General features: G+C 35.8%; 1 protein-coding gene across 7 annotated transcripts in view; it reads right to left on the reverse strand.

Annotated features, from left to right (window-relative positions):
* HIPK3 (homeodomain interacting protein kinase 3) overlaps positions 1 to 19,131 on the reverse strand; it is a 97,978-nt gene that overhangs the window by 20,071 nt on the left and 58,776 nt on the right. For all 7 annotated transcript variants that reach the window (XM_043970179.1, XM_043970173.1, XM_043970180.1 and 4 more), the window contains exons 3-8: positions 16,640 to 16,763; positions 6,163 to 6,282; positions 5,284 to 5,370; positions 4,136 to 4,320; positions 2,557 to 2,716; positions 1,179 to 1,278 (exon numbers count right to left, since the gene is read on the reverse strand). In XM_043970179.1, coding sequence (XP_043826114.1) covers positions 1,179 to 1,278; positions 2,557 to 2,716; positions 4,136 to 4,320; positions 5,284 to 5,370; positions 6,163 to 6,282; positions 16,640 to 16,763 — 776 coding nt within the window. The remainder of the gene's footprint in view (positions 1 to 1,178; positions 1,279 to 2,556; positions 2,717 to 4,135; positions 4,321 to 5,283; positions 5,371 to 6,162; positions 6,283 to 16,639; positions 16,764 to 19,131) is intronic.

The following is a 19,131-nucleotide window of genomic DNA, read 5'->3' on the forward strand; positions in this document are numbered from 1 at the left end:
GTTCAGATGAACATTTGGAGTGGAGATGTCTCTAAATTTGTCCATCTCACATTTTTCAAGTAGTAGGATACATGGTGGTTAAAGCAAAGCAATTTATAAATGTCTTCTGACTAAAATCAATTAAAGTGAAGTAACCTATGCCTGTAGTCCCAATTAATGTAATTCACTGCACATTAATGCTTAAATTAGGTAACAGTACACAAGAATTAACAATGAGAAAAATAATCTTCAATTAAAATTCCTTCTTCTTTGCCTTTAATTTAATTTGGGGGGGGGGGTGCAATGAGGGTTAAGTGACGTGCCCAGGGTCACAGAGCTAGTAAGTGTCCAGTGTCTGAGGCCAGATTTGAACTCAGGTCCTCCTGAATCCAGGGCTGGTGCTTTATCCACTGCGCCACCTAGCTGTTCCTTCTTTGCCTTTAAATACCAAAAGCCAATCAACTAGATTCATGTAAATATAAGTGAAGGACCAGGAAAAAAATTATTCCATTAAAAAACACTTGTCAAATCATAATGACATGGATAAACCTCCTTTTGACTAAAATTCCAGAGCACAGGTCATCCATCAAAACATTAAAAATCTAGTAAAGATTTATTTTATAAGTGTGGGTACTTAACGCCAAATTTAAGGCTCCCTAAAAATTAATAGGTGGTCCTTTAGAGTTGCTGTGGCTGAAAATTGATCATGTTGCTACCAATCTGGAAATAAGCCTCTGCAAAATTAGCTAGGCTAGTCTAGGAAAACAAAAAGAGACCCAATTGCTGGGTCTTTCAGAACCTCCACACTACAAGGAAGTAGGCATGAGGGCGGATTCTGATTGACAGTATCAATGAATGATACGGTACACAAACCTGAAAAGCTAAAGCAGTGATTCTCAGAATACATATGGCTTTCAAATAGCACATAACTCTGCCAAATTACCTGCAAACTCTTCCAGGCCACTAATTTCTATACAAGCACACTACTTATAGCACCAGACTCTACAGAGCATACTGAAAGACAAGTGGCATTTTTGGTTAATGGCAACTATAAATGTAGCTTCGGGGTCAAATAACTGAACACTAGAACCCAGAAACTATAAAAAGCATAAAACAAAGTTCAAAGAGACAAGTACATCCAGAAATTACAGGATACAGGCATACGCCAAAACCAGAAACACAATTTAAGGGAACAATACCTTGAATTGCTGGGGGGCAGATAATCAGTGTCTGCTGGGCAGTTCCAGTCTGCACAGGCACTCCATGGTGCATAACTGAATGGGCAGATGTGGTTAATGCCTGAAATATTAAGAGTGAAATGACTTTGTTCAGATCAATGTTCCCGTAATCATACATGTATAATTTTTTTAAAAATCATACTACTTCCCATGGTTTTCAGGTAGACCAATAATTTTCAAATTATCTCTCCTGGACCTATTTTCCAGGTCAGCAGTTTTTCCCAGAAGATATTTCACATTGCCCTCTATTTTTTTATTCGTTTGGATTTGCTTTATTGTGTCCTGGTTTCTCATAAAGTCACTGGTTTCCATTTGTTCAATCCTAATTCTTAGGCAATTATTTTCATCAGAGAGCTTTTGCAGGAAAACAGGAGGGGAAAGGGGATAAAGAGAGAGGGGCAAAAGAAGGAAGGGCAGAGTGGGGGAGGGGACAGACAGAAGCAAATCCCTTTGGAAGAGTGATAGGATGAAAGAAGATGGATAATAGAATAAATATTATGGGGAAGGGAATAGGATGGAAGGGAAACAGTTAACAATAGTAATCATGAAAAAGAGAAAAGGGGGAAAAATTGTACAAAAAATATTTATAGCAACTCTTGGTGGAGGCTAAGAATTGAGAATCATGGGAATGTCCATCAATTGAGGAATGATGGAAAAAGCTGTGTTATATGATTGTAGTGGAATGGTCTTGTGCTACAGGAAATGACAAACTGGATGGTCCCCAAAAAACCTTGAAAGACTAATGAACATCAATGTATAGTGAAGTAAGCAGAGCTGAGAGAACATTGTGCGTAATGACAGCAGTATTGTTCAATGAGCAATTGTGAATGACAACTACTCTCAGCAGTGCAATGATCCAAGACAATTCCAAGGAACTAATGAGGAAGCTTACTATGCACCCCTATAGAAAGAACTGATAAAAAGAACACTTGTGGATTGTACATATATAACCTGATTGTGATCTTGTGGAGGGGGGAGGAAAGGGAGGGAGGGAAGGAGAAAAATTTGGAACTCTAAATCTTAGGAAAATATGTTGAAAACTACCCTTACATGTAAATGGAAAATAAAATAAATGTTTGTTGCTAAAAAAAAAATCATACTACTTCCCAAGATTGCAGTTCCTATGGAATGATAAAATGTGCTCAGTAGTGAGCAAAATCGAGGCTGATAAAACCCAAAGTCAGGATTCTAAATGAACTAGGAAAAAAAAAATTGAGAGGAGAAGCAGCAGGAAGTGCTTTAAGAGAATAAAGGTATGACATTTCTATATATTCCTAAATTTAAATCTGAATAACTTTAAAAAATAAAGAAATACAAATTCTTAAATATTTATTCTTACCTGATTTCTTAATGTGCCTATTTTGGTGAAATTTGCAGTCAGATTAACAGCACTGCCTGAAGCAACTGGTCTTATAAGTGAAGTTTTATTGCGATTATTTGTATCATATGAGTTTGAGTGAGATTTGCAAACATCCATAATATGAAAACAAGATTTTACACTGCAAAACAGAAAAGTAACTATAAGTATAATTGAGTGCATAGTATTTAAAAATAAACATACAATAATACAATAAGATACTCTCAAAAGAATGAGAAAAAAAGTAGAAAGCTCACGTGCTGAGAGGCCCAATAAGAATGTACAAGGAAAATTGTTAATTTCCAAAACAAAAAAAAAAATTCATTAGAAAACACAACAGAAGATTTTAAAAGCCAATAAAACCAATTATATTACTGTAATCTTTTTGACAATAGTAAAATAGTAGTAACTATTTTGCATCCAATATTCGGTTTACCTAGAAAAAGAATTGTCTGATATATTTTATTATTTTTAAGGGTTCTCAATAAAGAAAGGCAGGGTCTGGTAGTGTATAGCATCAGGCCATAGACTCAGGAAAACCTGACTTCTAGTCCCATTTCTGAAACATATGGGTTTGTATAATGCTGGGTAGGTCACTTAATCGCTCAGTGCCTCAAGCAAAACTAAGTCGAAGATGTCCATTTGTAGAATCAGTAAAATCACTAGTCTGCAATGAACCCTTTCCCCCTCCTCCCCAGCTCTAAAATGCAAAAGACTGGGGCATTTTATGGAATTTTTCATCTGGGCTGCCTGTCCTTATCCCATTCCCTGATATTTTTTTTTTAAGTAGGAGATTGAGCGTTATGGTCATACCACTTTAAAGGCAATTATTCCATAGGGTCCCATTCTGCACATCTTCATACCTGCCATACTTTCAGCTCCCTCATGTGGGAGGGCCAAGGGTGGAGGGAGATCAGGAAGACTTGACACTTAGTGTCATGACACCCAGAAAAGTCCATAGTTAAAATCATCAACCAGCATCCCTGTTCACACAATTGTCACCATTCCATTTCTTATGTAACAAAAACGAAAACACATACACACAAAGGTATATGTGAAACCATATGCGTATATTGTAATTTGGGCTCTAATTAGATGTGTGATCTTAGGCAAATGACAGGCTCACAGAGCTGCAAGGGACCCTAGACATTATCCAATCCTAGGGCTGGCAAATGGTGGCCTGGGGACCAAAGTTAGGCAACCATCTGTCTTGTATGGCCTGAGAATGAAGAATGGTTTTTACATTTCTAAATACAAAATTGCTGACTCCTAATCTAATCCTATCCCTTCCATTCACAAATGAGGAACATGAAATAAGTAATATACCAAATATCATACGACTAAATTAGTGGCAAGAGCCAGAATCAGAAACCAGATTTTGAAAATCACACAACTCAGAGCTCTATCCACTACACCTAAATAAGTACTTAAAGAAATGTAGGTGTAGAAAGGTGATTCGACAAATATGGAGTTTAGAACAGATGACTGCTCACATTTTCTAGGAAAATATCATCATATTTTTCCCATAAATATATCAAAAGAATATTTTCAAAGAACATACTGGTTGCTATGAGGAAAATCTAGAAGATGTTTCATGTTAACAAAAGGATGGTTCAATGTTTCAACTGGAGTGATTCTCAAATCAGCATCAATCAGCAACATTTTCTTCAACAGGCTAACAAATTCTCTTCTATCAGCTTTCTCTGCCAAAAGATCAATTCCTTCTAAATCCATCACTGTGTTCACCTGAAAAAACAGAATTTTGAATTAAGACAATACACTTACACTAGAATAAAAAATTAAAGAAATAAATATGTTGAAAATTTTTACAACCAGAATATTGGCAGATTCTGAACCACAGAGGGAAAAAGGACCCATAAATATTGTGAAGATGAAAAAATGGAAGAGATCACATGGCTTAAAAACAGCCTGAGATCAAGGGCCACAAAGTCTACTCCAGTGCCACAAAAGATTTATGATCAGTGGTTCAGAGAATATCCTACTCTTCACATCCGCCATGACCCTTATCCCTCCCCACCAGGCATGTCAGGCTAGTTTTTCCTTAAAAGGCATTGAGATCTTTCTCAATTGGTTCTCTCTTGGTTCCAGGGACCAAGGGCTCAGGCACTTCCTTTATGATCATGTCCTCACTTCCTGAATACAAAACAACCTCAAGGAACTGAAGGGGTTCTCAGATGCTTGGCTGGTGGGTTGTAACTGGAACTTTGTTCATCTGAATCAACTCAAGGAGTTCTCAATACCTCTCCTTGTTGAACATCCTTCTCCTGCTATGACTAAGTAAGTCTCACTTTAACTCTCAAATGAACTATGAATGTCTCATTTTGTTTCAATATGGAACCTAAACTACCAGGGGACCACCCTGAGTCAGACCCGAAAGAGCAGGTGTAACAAAACATGAAGAACTAAATTAGAGTGTGTTTTTTTCCATATAGCAACATAAGTAAGAATGACAGAAAGTAATTTTAACTGAAAAACAGTTATCTAACTTTTAAGTCTGACAAGACACAACTTAATTTTTGAACGTGATCAAAACCAATTAGATTTTGATCAATTAGGGTGGATAAATTTATTCAAAGCTACCAAGAACTTTAAATGCAAACTGAAAGAATGATTAATGTATTTTACAATATTGGGCATTCAAGACCATCATTTTAAATACATAAGGCTGACAGAAATTATGGTACTCACATGCACTATGTCATCCAAACTGTTGAAAATATACTTTCTGGCTTCTTTAGACTTCATTCCTGTCTCTGCCTCATGCTCTTCAAGAGTCTTATTCAATAAACAAAAATAAGTTTTATTTCCTTTTCTTAAAGCATAAACATTAAAATATTTTAAGTATGCTAAGGCAGTGGAAATTTAAAACAGTATATAATAATTAGCCATAATGAATAACATGAAGATTAAAGGTAGAATGAATGGGGAGAAAACTCTAAATTGCTAAAGAATTACATAAACACAAAGATTAAGAATGAGTAAGACTTCTCAAGAACAAAATAAGTTACATGAGTTATATAGAAGATCCAATCACTGTGTCCCACTCTCAAACATTAAAAAATTTTATGAAAAAAGTATATAATCAAAATTACAGATACAAAATTGTAAAAGTGCATCAAAAGGGAAATGATCAGTGACTTTGTTATCAGATTAAATGATAGGTTGATTCTTAGTGGGGGAAGAAAGGGGAGAGGGAAGGGAAATAATTCAGAACTGAAAAGAAAACTGAAATTTTAAAACACCAGGAGGAAAGGGAAAAAAATTCCATTCAAATTAACTACAAAATGGCATAAAATATCTGAGAGTCATTTTTCCAAGGCACAGTCTGGACCCATATGACTACAAGTATAGAACACCCTTTAAAGAAATAAAGGAAGACTTAAGTTAGAAGAAGAGAAAGAGAGTAGGGAGAAAAAGAAGAAAAGGAAGAGGGAGAGAGAGAATTGGCTGAGTTAAACTGTGAGAACTTCTTAAATAAGGTGGCTTTTGAGCAGATGAAGAAAAAAAGTAGAGGAGGAGCACAGAGTAGTTTAAGCGAAGAATTTTCTTGAGATTTTTATTCATTACCTTTAATCTCCAACCAGAATGTGAAATATCTGTTTCTCTACAAAAGAATCTTGTAGATTTTGTCCCCACATTTAACAACTGTTCTCCTGGTAAACCTTGAGTCTGTGAAATGTAACGAATCTGAAAAACAAATAAAAATTGCTTAATTTAGGGTTCAGTTTAAAGCTTGCTTTATGGTCTGTGATCTCAACAGTATGGGTACTTCCTACTACCAACAACTCATGATCCTGTATAATTTAGCAATTGTTCAAGTGCTGCTGTGGCCAAATAATTCATCACTCTCTGACAACTTGGCAGTGAGCCTCTTTAAGCTTACCTTAGGATAGTGCTCAAGCAACAAAACTAGGGAAAGTTATTGGGCTTGTACCCAAAGCCTTTCCAGCTTGGCAGGAACTTTCAGAGATAATGTTCCACTAACTAACATAGATAGCCTTTGAGACACTACAGTATCCTCTGTAGTATATAAAATACCCATTTAAAAGTGATCTATCAAGAAATTACTGAGAAGATAACTGGAAATAAAAAAAATGTGGAAGCAGATTGGGTAAGACTTAGCAAGTGACTGGATTGGCATCAGAGAGAATAGATAGGGGAGAAAAACTAAAGATTACCTCCAATACTACAAACCTCGGTGACTACAAAGATGGCATACTCAACAGAAAGAGGAAAATGTAGAGGTTAAATGTTATTCAGACTTGAAGAATGATTACTATTTAAATGCAAAAAAAAAAAAAACCATGAAATTCAGTTCAGCTGTAACTTCTCTTTAACAAAATATCAAGCAAACTGAGGGTACTATGTGTCATCTCCCTGACTGTCTTGAACAAAGGAGGTGTTCAATAAACACTGGTCAAGAATAGCCCTGGCACAGTGAGAAAGGCAAAAGATTAGAGATCATGGGAACTAGATGAGAATCTAGTCTTCACTGTTCCACTAACCTGCTGTGTGACTATGGAACAAGTCTATTTGTCTAGGCTCCAGTTTCTCCATCTATAAAATGAAAGAATTGAACTAAACTATAAGTGCCCTCTTAGGCCTCATCCTCTAGAAATTCACTACCAGAAGAATAGAAAACAAATATACCTATTGTACACATGACTCTATAGAAGAGAATTCACTGTGGTCATACTGACTTAATACTGATAGACCAGCTAAGACTTTTTTGGCTTATTTCCTTTTGTACCATGCAAATTATTTGAAATTATCTTTACCATAATTATATTTATCCTCTTAAAATACCAAATAGTTAAAAACCTTCTTGCAGTATAGAAGAAAAAAAAGACCAAAAAAAATGCAATGAAAAACTAATAAGGTTAGACTAGATAGTAAATTATTTCCTATCAGAGTTGCTTTGTCAAAAATTCCTTTATAACAAAACAGAAATCCTTTCCTAAACCCAAATTATTATTACCTCTTCTTCTTCCCTCATCTATTACATGATTTGTGTTCACCTAGTGAAATTTAAGCGTCTTAAGGAGAAAAACTGTTTTCCTTTGTACACTGTGCCTTTGTACACTTGGGCCTAGACAGAAAGTAGCACACACTTAATAAATGTTTGCTGAGTTGAATACCAGGAAATAATTTACATTTTTCAACATTACCTGGTACTGAAAAAATATGAACTTTTTTCTTCAAAAATATTAAAGACTGGGGCAGCTAGATGGGGCAGTGGATAGAGCACCGGCCCTGGAGTCAGGAGTACCTGAGTTCAAATCTGGCCTCAGACACTTAACACTTACTAGCTGTGTGACCCTGGGCAAGTCACTTAACCCCAATTGCCTCACTAAAAAAAAAAAAAAAAAAATTAAAGACTGGCCAAAAATCATTGAAAAGGACATAACTTTCTCTTCAATTTAAGACCAGTCTAAACATTTTAAACTCCACCACAAATTTAATGGAGCAAAATACCAATATTTACTGAGTTTTTAATTGTTTAAATTTTTTAAATTCTGAAATTAAAGCCAAATAAAATAAGAATTTCCATACATAAAAAGAAAAAGAGAATTGTTCAAGTGTGATGCCTACCACATATAGGGGTTTTTTCATTATTACAAAGTCCACTGGTAACTTTCAAAGCTCTTCATATTGTCTATGATGCTTTCTAGCCTCCCTTTAGTTCTCCTTCCGTGCATTGTTTTTTAAAGTTTCAATAAGCCTCTTTTCTTTTCAGCTGCCGTCCTTAGCCCCACTTTGACACCCAGCCACCTCAAATTTAAAAGAAAAAAAGAAAAAGAAAGCCCCAGTAACAAATATGGATAGTCAAGCAATCCACAATGGAAGTGCCTGAAAACATGTTTTATTTTATTTTTAAATGTTTTATTGACACTCATGTCTTTTACACTACAGTAATTTTCCAACAAATATCCCTCCACTTTCTCTGTGAGCTCTCCTTTTAAAAAAATAATAAATTTAGAGTTTTGGGTTGCAAATTCTATCCCTTCCCCCCCTCCCTGAAGTCATAATAAGCAATCAGATCTACGTTATACATGTGCAATTATGTAAAAAATTACCATATTAGTTATTTTGTATAAGGAAACTTGAATAAAAGAAAAAATGAAATAAAGTGAAAAATAGCGCGCAGTCTGTGTTCAGTCAATATTGGTTCTTTCTCTGGAGGTGGATAGCATGCTTCATCATTAGTCCTTTGGGATTGTCTTGGATCATTGTATTGCTGAGAAAAGTTAAGTTGATTATTCACAGTTCTTCATCCAACAACATTCTCCTGGTTCTTCTCACTTCACCATACATCAGTTCGTGCAAGTCTTTCCAGGCCTTTCTGAAATCATCCTGTTTGTCATTTCTTATAACACAATACTATTCTACCACAATCATATACCACACTCCTCAGTTGATGGACATTCCTTTGATTTCTAATTCTTAGCCACTACAAAAAGAGCTGTTATAAATATTTTTGTACAAATAGGTCTTTTTCAGGGCGGCTAGGTGGCGCAGTGGATAAAGCACAGGCCCTGGATTCAGGAGTACCTGAGTTCAAATCTGACCTCAGACACTTGACACTTACTAGCTGTGTGACCCTGGGCAAGTCACTTAACCCCCACTGCCCCACCAAAAAAAAAACAAAAAACAAATAGGTCTTTTTCTCTTTTGGGGGTATGACTTTGGAATATAAACCAAGCAGTGGTATTGCTGGATCAAAGGATATGCACAGTTTTACAGCCCTTTGGGCATAGTTTCAAATTGCTCTCCAGAATGGTTGGATCTTTTCACAACTCCATCAACAGAGGATTAGCATCTCAGCTTTCCCACATCCCCTCCAACATCCAAGATTTTCCATTTTTCTTATATTTGCCACTCTGATAGGTATAAGGTGATACCTCAGAGTTGTTTTAATTTGCATTTCTTTTATCAATAATGATCTAGAGCATTTTTTCATATGACTATAGATAGCTTTGATTTCTTTGTCTGAAACCTGCCTGCTCATATCCTTAGACCAATTACCAATCAGGAAATGACTTTTATTTTTATAAATTTGACTCAGTTCTCTATATATTTGAGAAATGAGGCCTTTATCAGATACTTGTTTCAAAAATTCATTCCAAGTTTTCTGCTTCCCTTATAATTGTGGTTACATTAGTTTTGTTTGTACAAAACCTTTTTGATTTTATGTAATCAAAATTATCAATTTTATATTTTGTATTGCTCAATCCTAAATTCTTCCTCTGTCCATAAATCTGACAGATAAACTATTCCATGATCTCTTAATTTGCTTATGGTATCACACTCTATGCATAAATCATGTACCTATTTTGACCTTATTTTGGTATAGTATGAGGTACTGGTCTATGCTAGTGTCTGCCATACTGTTTTCTGGTTTTCCCAGAAGTTTTGTCAAATAATGAGATTTTGTTCCAAAAGACTGGATCTTTGGTTTTATCATATACTAGATTACTATAGACATTTATTATAGTGTAAGAAAATGAGCATCCTGAATCCATCACTTGTCAGGAAGTAGGTAGCATGTTTCTTCATCTTCAGCCTTCTGGAATAGAGCTTGGTCAATGCACTGATCAGAGTTCTTAGGTCTTTCAAATTATTTTTTTTAAATAACACTGTTCCTATACCAATTGTTCTCTTGGTTCTGCTCATTTTACTCTAAATCAGTTCATCATCAGTTATCTTTAAACTGCATAAAGGTTTTTCTTATGTTATTCATAATTTTGAAACCAAGTATTAAAGAATGGGCTAAAAGTCACAAAGGGGTTTCAATATTTAATAACTCCTTTATTTTTTGTTTTTAATTTATAATACCATAGTATCATATACCATATATATAGGAAATGAATTTACATTATGTGTGGAAAATCAAGTCTTATAAATGGTGAAAAATAAAGAAAAAATAATTTTCAAAAAGTTATTAAAACATTGTGACTGGAGCAGCTAGGTAGCACAGTGGATAAATCACGGCCCTGGATTCAGGAGGACCTGAGTTCAAGTCCGGCCTCAGACACTTGGCACTAGCTGTGTGACCCTGGGCAAGTCACTTAACCCCCATTGCCTCCAGGAAAAAAAAAGAAAAAAAAAACCATTGTGACTTTGGGCCCACTCTGTATAACCAGAAGCATTAAGTTTGTACACCACCACTGAAATAGTTTCACTGCCAGTCTGACCCGATCAAATGTTGGAAGGAATTTCATTAGTGACATTTTATGAAACTAATCTTATCACACTGCTATTTAAACCTCTTCCATTATCTTCGAGAATCTGTGCAATACTTTTTTTTTGTCATAAAATCATAACTAAAACTCGTTGCATAAATCTAGTGAAAAATATTCAAGAGTGAAGAGTAATCAATTAGATTGAAATTCTACTTGGATAAAAGGAAAGATGGCATGTTGATGTTTATCCAATTTGCACAAGACACAAAGCTAGTTCTAGTAGTCTTAAATAATATGCTGGATGAAAGAATAAGGATCCAAAAATATCTTAAATAGGTTGGAATGACAGACTATTATCTAATAAAGTGATATTTAGTAGGGATAAATGTAAAATGTTATACTAGGGCTTAAAAAATAAACTTAAAAAATAAAAGATGGGGCAGACATGGCCATAGTTAACAAATCTTCAGAAAAAAAAACTAGAAAGGGATGAGTTGGCAAACAGCAAACTCAATGAGTCAACAGTATGACATGGTAGCCAAAAAAAAACAAATTCAATCTTAAGACTATATTAAAAGAAGCTTAGCAGACAGGGCAAAGGATGTCATAGTCCTGTTTCACTCTACCTTTGTCAGACCACATCAGGAAGTAGGGGTGGGAATTGGTGAGAAAGAGTACTATATTTTTAAAAGGACATTGATGGGGCAGCTAGGTGGCGCAGTGGATAGAGCACCAGCCCTGGAATCAGGAGGACCTGAGTTCAAATCCGGCCTCAGACACTTAACACTTACTAGCTGTGTGACCCTGGGCAAGTCACTTAACTCCAACTGCCTCACTTTAAAAAAAAAAAAAAAAGGACTGATAAAACAGGAGGATGAATAAGATGGCAAAGAGCCTCAATATCACACCATATATACATAAATTGAAGGGACTTGGGGTGTTTAGCTTTGAAATAAAAAGACTTAGGGAAGACACATAACAGATACAACTTCAGATATTTGAAAGGCTATCACATAAAAAGGGTTAGACTTGTTTTGCTTGGACCTGGGGCCAGAAATAGAAGAATCAGTTACAAAGAGCATGTGGAATGGTCAACAACAAAAGAAAATGGGAGTATCATGTGTGAGGAACAAAGAGAAAGCCAGTTTGGCTGGATCAGAGTACAGAAGAAGGAATAATATCAAATGAGTGGTGGGGCAGCTAGGTGGCGCAGTGGATATTGGATTCAGGAAGGCATGAGTTCAATTCCGGCCTCAGACACTTGACATTTACTAGCTGTGTGACCCTGGGCAAGTCACTTAATCCTCATTTCCCCACCAAAAAAAAAAAAAGTGCCCAGATTTGGAAAATGACTGGCTATGAAATGTAAGGGAGAATGAGGAGTCAAAGATAATGCAGAGGTTTCATACCTGGGGGATGGGAGGATGGTGATGCCTTTGACAAACAGAGAAGTTGAGAAGAGATGAGAGAATAGATCTATGATCCTATCATCCTACAAGTAACAGACAAAATAAAGAAAAAAAACACATTTTATACACCAAATATAGCTAATTCTACCTGGATTCCAAATCTAAGAGAGTGCTTGCTATTGTTTACAACTGGCGGGAAGAAACCTGGAGATCCTGAACCATTTGGAGCTAAGAAGGAGTCGATGTCATAGGACTGGTTTTTAAACCACACTGTGCTACACCTACCCCACAAATATGGTACAGTAGAAAGAAAAAGAGATTTGGAGTCAGAATGCCTGGGTTCAAATCCTATGTGATAATTATCCACATTTAATATAGCTCTTTACTGTTTACAAAGCAACTGCATGCACCTTCACAACCCTGTGAGGAAGACACTACTAGGATTATCACCTACAAAGGAGGACACTGAAGTTCATATTGGTTCCCTAGTTAAAGTGTCAGAGGTAGAATTTGAACCCAGGCTCTCTTGACTGAAGGTTCAGAGCAGAGTTTTTAGTTTTTTTAAAATATCTTTGGGAGTGCCTAAAACTCTATCTATAATTGAAAGTGATGCAAATATCAGCTAAATTAAACTGGTTCAGATAAGAACTAATGTGTTCAGATGTGGTTTTAAAAAGCCACAATATAAAAATTTTTAGAAAGCCATCATTTAATAGCAAATATTCTTAAAAGAATATTTGCAAAACCAAGATGGTGGAGTAACTCATCTGAGCTCTCCCAACTCTCCCTCCAAATTTTTAAAAGGTAAAGGTGAGGGGCGGCTAGGTGGCGCAGTGGATAGAGCACCGGCCCTGGAGTCAGGAGTACCTGAGTTCAAATCCGGCTTCAGAAACTTAACACTTACTAGCTGTATGACCCTGGGCAAGTCACTTAACCCCAACTGCCTCACCCCCCCCCCCAAAAAAAAAAAAAGGTAAAGGTGAAACAATTTTCTAGCCCAAGACAACTCTGGACAGCAGCAGGAAAAAACTATCTCACTAGGGTTGGTCATGCCTTGGGGGTGGCTGCAAGGAGGGAGTGGCGACTTCTAGAGCTCTCAGACAATAGATGGCATGGGAGTCAAACAAGTGGTCAGAAGAAAATTACAGGGGACCCTTTGCTGGCAGTAGGTGCAAAACTCTGTTACATTGCCCATACTCAGTTCTGGGTCAAGGTCCAAGGGTGAGGAGAAGCACCAGCAATACTTGTGCTTTAAGCCAAAAGGGAGTGGGATCCTGGTCACAGTTTCAGGGTAGAGAAGAGTGTTGGTGGTTTTCTCACAGGGGAGCAGAGGTCCTGGTCACAGTTCCAGGGTAAAGAAGTGTGCTTATGGTTGCTCACAATCCAGAGCACAGGTCAGGAGAGCAATAACCACACCTCTCCTTAGATCATATCACCTTGGAAGAACCAAAAACTTACAGGTCCCCAGAATTATCTCTGAAAACAACTACACCAAAACCTTTAGCTTGGGACAGTGCCCCCTCCACCCTGGGAGCACAGTCTGACTTAAATGGGCTGAAAAAATGAGCAAACAAAAGAAAAATAACCCAACCATAAAATGTTACTATGGTGACAGGGAAAATCAAGACAAAGAAGAAGACAAGGAAGTCAAAACAGCTACATGAAAATCTTGAAAGAGAAATTTGAATTGGTCAAAGAACCAAAATGAATTTCTGAAAACACTCAAAAAAGGATTTTAAAAATCAAGTAAAAGATGTAGAAGAAAACCTGGGAAAAGAAATGAAGCTGATGCAAAAATCACAACAGTTTGGTAAAGAAGACACACACCTTAAAAAACAGAATTGGCCACATGGTAAAAAGGCACAAAAATCCACTGAAAAGAAGAACTTCTTAAAAAGCAGAATTGGTCAAATGGAAAAAGAGGTACAAACATTCACTGAAGAAAATAAATCCTTAAAAAGTAGAATTGGGCAAATGGAAAAGGAGGTACAAAAGCTCACTGAAGAAAACAATCCCTTAAAAATTTTAAATTAGAATTGGGTAAGTAGAATCTAATGACACCATGAGACATCAAGAAACAATTTAAAAAACAAAAGAATGAAAAAATACAAGAAAATATAAAATATCTCATTGGAAAAGCAACTGACCAAGAAAACAGATCAAGAAGAGATAACTAAAGAATTATTGGACTACCTGAAAAATAAGATTTAAAAAAAAAAAAAAAAAGAGCCTAGACATAGTATTTCAACAAATTACCAAGGAAAACTGCCTTGATGTCCTATGACCAGAAAAACAGAAATAAAAGAATTTACCAGTCACCTCCTAAGAAAGATCCCAAAATCAAAACTCCCAGGAATATTATAACTAAGCTATATAATATTATAGCTAAACTAACTTCCTTACCTCCCAGGTCAAAGAGAAAATTATTGCAAGGAGCCAGAAACAGTTCATAGAACATGTGGTCAAAGTCAGAATAACATAAGATGCAGCTTCTACATTAAAGGATCACAGAGGGCTTAAAATGTGATATTCCTGGGACAGCTAGGTGGTACAGTGGATAGAGCACCACCCCTGGAGTCAGAAGGACCTGAATTCAAATGCGGCCTCAGACAATTGACACTTATTAGCTGTGTGACCCTGGGCAAGTCACTTAACCCCAACTGCCTCACCGCCCCCCCCAAAAAAGTGATATTCCTGAAGGCAAAAGAGCTAGGATTACAACCAAGAATTGCCTACCCAGAAAAAAATGATTATAATCCTTCAGGGGGAATAAAAATGGATATTTAAAGAAACAGAGGACTCTCAAGCATTCCTGATAAAAAGACCGGAACTGAATAGAAAATGTGATTTTCAAATATAAGACTCAAGAGAAGCATAAAAGGGTAGACATGAAAAGAGAAATCATAAGAGATTCAATAAGGTTAAATAGTTTACATTCATACAGGGGAAGATGATACTTGTAACTCCTCAGAACTGTAACGATTGGAATGACGCCACCTGCTGGATACTTACTGTAGAAGAGTTCTGCCCGTGAAGCGAAGGTCTTTGAGGGCAAGACCAGGAGTCTTTTCTTTGGCGGGAGGAAGTGACGCGGACTAGTGGGAGAAGGAAGGAAGAGACTGGCGCTGACTCTGGGGCTCTTTCCTCTGGACTCTGGCGGAGAAGGGAGCTAGAAATGTGCTCTCCCTTTAATAGATAGGAATCTAGGCCTTTTTCTCTCTCTTTACCAAATTCTTATTCTCCTTAATAAATGCTTAAAAGTCTAACTCTTGCTAAAGCTTATAATTTATTGGCGACCACTCATTAGATATTTTAGACAGTTTAGCTAGAATTTTAACCCTTAACAGAACTTTATCATTATTAGGACATTTAAAGGAGCTTACATAGACAGAAGGCATTGGTATGAATTGACTATGATGAGTTCAATATTCAGGGGTTGGAAAGAGAGATGCACTGGAAAAAAGGAGGAAGGGAATGGTAGAATGGGGTAAATTATATCACACAAAAGAGGTGCAAAAGGAGAAGCTTTTACAGTGGAGGGAAAGAGAGGAGTGAGCAATGCTTGAATCTTACTTTCATCAGGACTGGTTAAAAGAGAGAATAACATACACACTCAGTTTGGTATAGACATCTATCTTGCCCTACAGGGAAGTAGGAGGGAGGGATAAAAGTGGGGGGCTAGGAAAGGAGGGGTGCTGATAGAAGAAAGAACAGATTTAGGGAGATAGTAGTCAGCAGTGAAAGGAGAGATAGAATGAAAGGAGAGGGAAGGATAGATATGGAGAAAATAGGATGAAGGGAAAACCAGTAATCATAACTGTGATTGTGAATGGGAAAAATTCATCCATAAAATGGAGGTGGATAGCAGAATATATTAAAAACTATAATCCAAATAATATGTTATTTATTAGAAACACATTTGAAGCAGAGAGACACACACAGAGTAAAGGTAAGGGGGTCAGAGCATAATCTATTATACTTCAGCTGAAGTTTAAAAAAAATTCTCTAATGTTGACATCAGGGCCAAGACTTTAGTAACTTTATCCATGAAGATGTGGTTCAGCATTATCGATATGAATTTCCAAAATACTAACATATAAGGTTTTATATCTTAATTTTCTAATTCTTGGATTTTACTGATTTATTTTGAGTCTCCCATAGTAAAATGGACAAAAAGGATTAGGTATTTCTTTTCTTCTGAATAAATTTTTAAAATCCTGTTTTTACTGATATCTTTTGTTTTTATATCATCTTCACATGGAAGAAATATATCTACATTTTCCCCTTATTCTATGAACTATGCCTTGATAATAGATATTTTAAAAAGAGAAAAAAGCTATCCAGCAACCAACCAATACATCAGCCATGTCTGACAATAAGGAATAGGCATTTGTATATTGTTTTAAATTTTAGACTCAACTTTTTTAGCAAATATCATAACATTTCTACTACCTGGTCATATTCCAGTGCTCCTGGATATAGTGGCCATCCAAGGAATAACTCAGCAATCACACAACCCAGCGACCACATGTCTATGGCTTCACAAAATGGCAACCCCAATATGATCTCTGGAGCTCTGAAAGTCAAACAAAGTACATTTGAAGAACTTGCTAAATTAAAACCAAAATCAGAAAAAAAAAATTAACAGTTTTATTACTTTAAAATGGCTTTAAGTTAAATATCTACTGATGATAAAATGTTTTGCCTCTTTCTATTTAAAAAATGATAAATATGATCTTTCACCTTTATAGTTTCTTGAGATTCTCTTACTCTCTTTGTAAGCCTAAATGTCAAATCATAGACTTTCTTTACACTAATACCCATTTGTGTCAAAATTCCCTAGAACAGGACTTCTTAAACTTTTTCCACTCACCACCCCTTTTTGCCTGAGAAATTTTTCTGTGACCCTGAGTATATAGGTATATAAAATAGGTATGCATAACCATTTACTGTTGCCAGATTTTTCATGACTCCTATATTCAGTTGTATGAGCCCATTTGAGGTTATGACCCAAAGTTTAAGAAACTACGCCCTAGAACACATACCTAAAACCAAGTAAAAGAGATTTGATATTCCAAAGTATCTGTCAAAGACCCTGCAGTTCTAATCTTCATATTTAATTTTAATAAGTTTATCTAGATTCCCAGATCACAGCAGATTATAAACAGAAATTAGAGAGGGAAATGCAACCTTTAGAACCATTCACTAGGTAGTAGGAAAAATCAACGATAGTTGAAAGTTGACAAAAAGAAAAGCTGAAAAATCTCTTAGAACACAATAAAATATTGGGTAGTCATGATGATAATTGCAAATGATTATTAATTTTAAAATAACTAAATTTTAAAAGGCTTTGGCACTTTGTTTGGAAAAACCTATCAAAATGGTTAAAATAAAATTAGCCTTTTGGCCCTTGAAAGAGTACTTTGGTTATCAGTAATTATATCCAAACCCAACTATTCCTGCATTTCCCAAGAACACTAAAATGATACTTCAAGAATGCCCAATGACACCTCAAGTTAAATCTTGATCTAGTCCTTATCAAAATGGTAGGCATAGAATCACAATCCCATTCTAATCCTAACATGACTAGAAAAGATCTATTAATGATTAAATAAATAAATAAAATGATATTATTATCTATTTTATTGAGATTGTGAGAATAAGGAGTTTCATGAAGACTCAATGTCCTTTTTAGTTTTTTGGTTTTTTTGGGGCAATTGGGGTTAACTGACTTGCCCAGGGTCACACAGCTAGTAAGTGTTAAGTGTCTGAGGCCGGATTTGAACTCGGGTCCTCCTGAATCCAGGGCTAGTGCTCTATCCACTGCGCCAGCTAGCTGCCCCTCAATGTCCTTTTGATCCATTTCCAGATCACTTTTATATAACGTGCAGAGTTCTGGGAAATACAAGAGACCAAACAATTTCCTAAAGAAGCTTACATTATAATGAAAGACAGGTTACTGATACAATCAATTCTGAATTTTCTAGGTACAGTCAGACCACTGGAGGGGTAGAGGATTTTCAAGTTTGCACAGTCAGAGAATAATGCCAGAAGTTTACTGAAGTAAATCTTAAAAAGACCTTTATCATCTAAACCACCCCATACCAGAACAACAATTCTCCCATAACATAGTCAACAAATGTTCATTCAGCCTTTAAAGACCTCCAATGAGGGAGAATCCATCATCCCCTGAAGCAGACAACTATACTGTGCGCATAGCTCCATCTGATAGGTGGGAGGGTATGTACACTGAATATGTGTGGAATGTTATACATGCTGTTATATACATGGTCAATCTGTTGGTTAGATTTATGGAATTTTTTCTCTTTGACTTTTTTTCTTTGGAAAATGTTTATTGCAAGGTTAGGCTCACTGGGGAGAGAAGTTAGAGGTATGTTTAGTCATTAATATAAGAAGAAAAGGCATCAAGGGGACCCAAACAGAAGGACAACTACAGGTTGAATTTACTATAGAAAGAAAAATTAAGTTGTACAAAATAGCGATTCACAATTTCACATATAATCCTGCCATTTTTGTTTCCATTTTGTATTTGGAATACTATTTTATTTGGTGTTTAAGTTCAGGCTAAAAAAATGGAAATAAATTTTAAAAGAATAAAGCTTAAAAAAAAGGTATGGTGTTCTACAAATAATACTCAACAAATACTAATCAATCAAGGGTTCTATTACCAAAACAATAAACATAATGATTATTTCAATTTTTAAAGTATGAAAATGTTACTAATGAAGGAGAGAGAAAAAAGCAGCACAGAAATTTGCATAAAACTAATCTTTATATAATCAAAGTTATATTTGTTTCCTCTTCTGAAAAATGAGAAAAATATTACTGACCTAAACTACCTTTACAGTATGGCAGAAAAAAATTGATTGTTTTTTACACAAACTCTGATTAGTTTTCACATTTCTAGGTTAATCAAAATGACA

This window comes from Dromiciops gliroides, chromosome 6 (assembly GCF_019393635.1).
Source record: "Dromiciops gliroides isolate mDroGli1 chromosome 6, mDroGli1.pri, whole genome shotgun sequence".
NCBI classification, from domain to species: domain Eukaryota; kingdom Metazoa; phylum Chordata; class Mammalia; order Microbiotheria; family Microbiotheriidae; genus Dromiciops; species Dromiciops gliroides.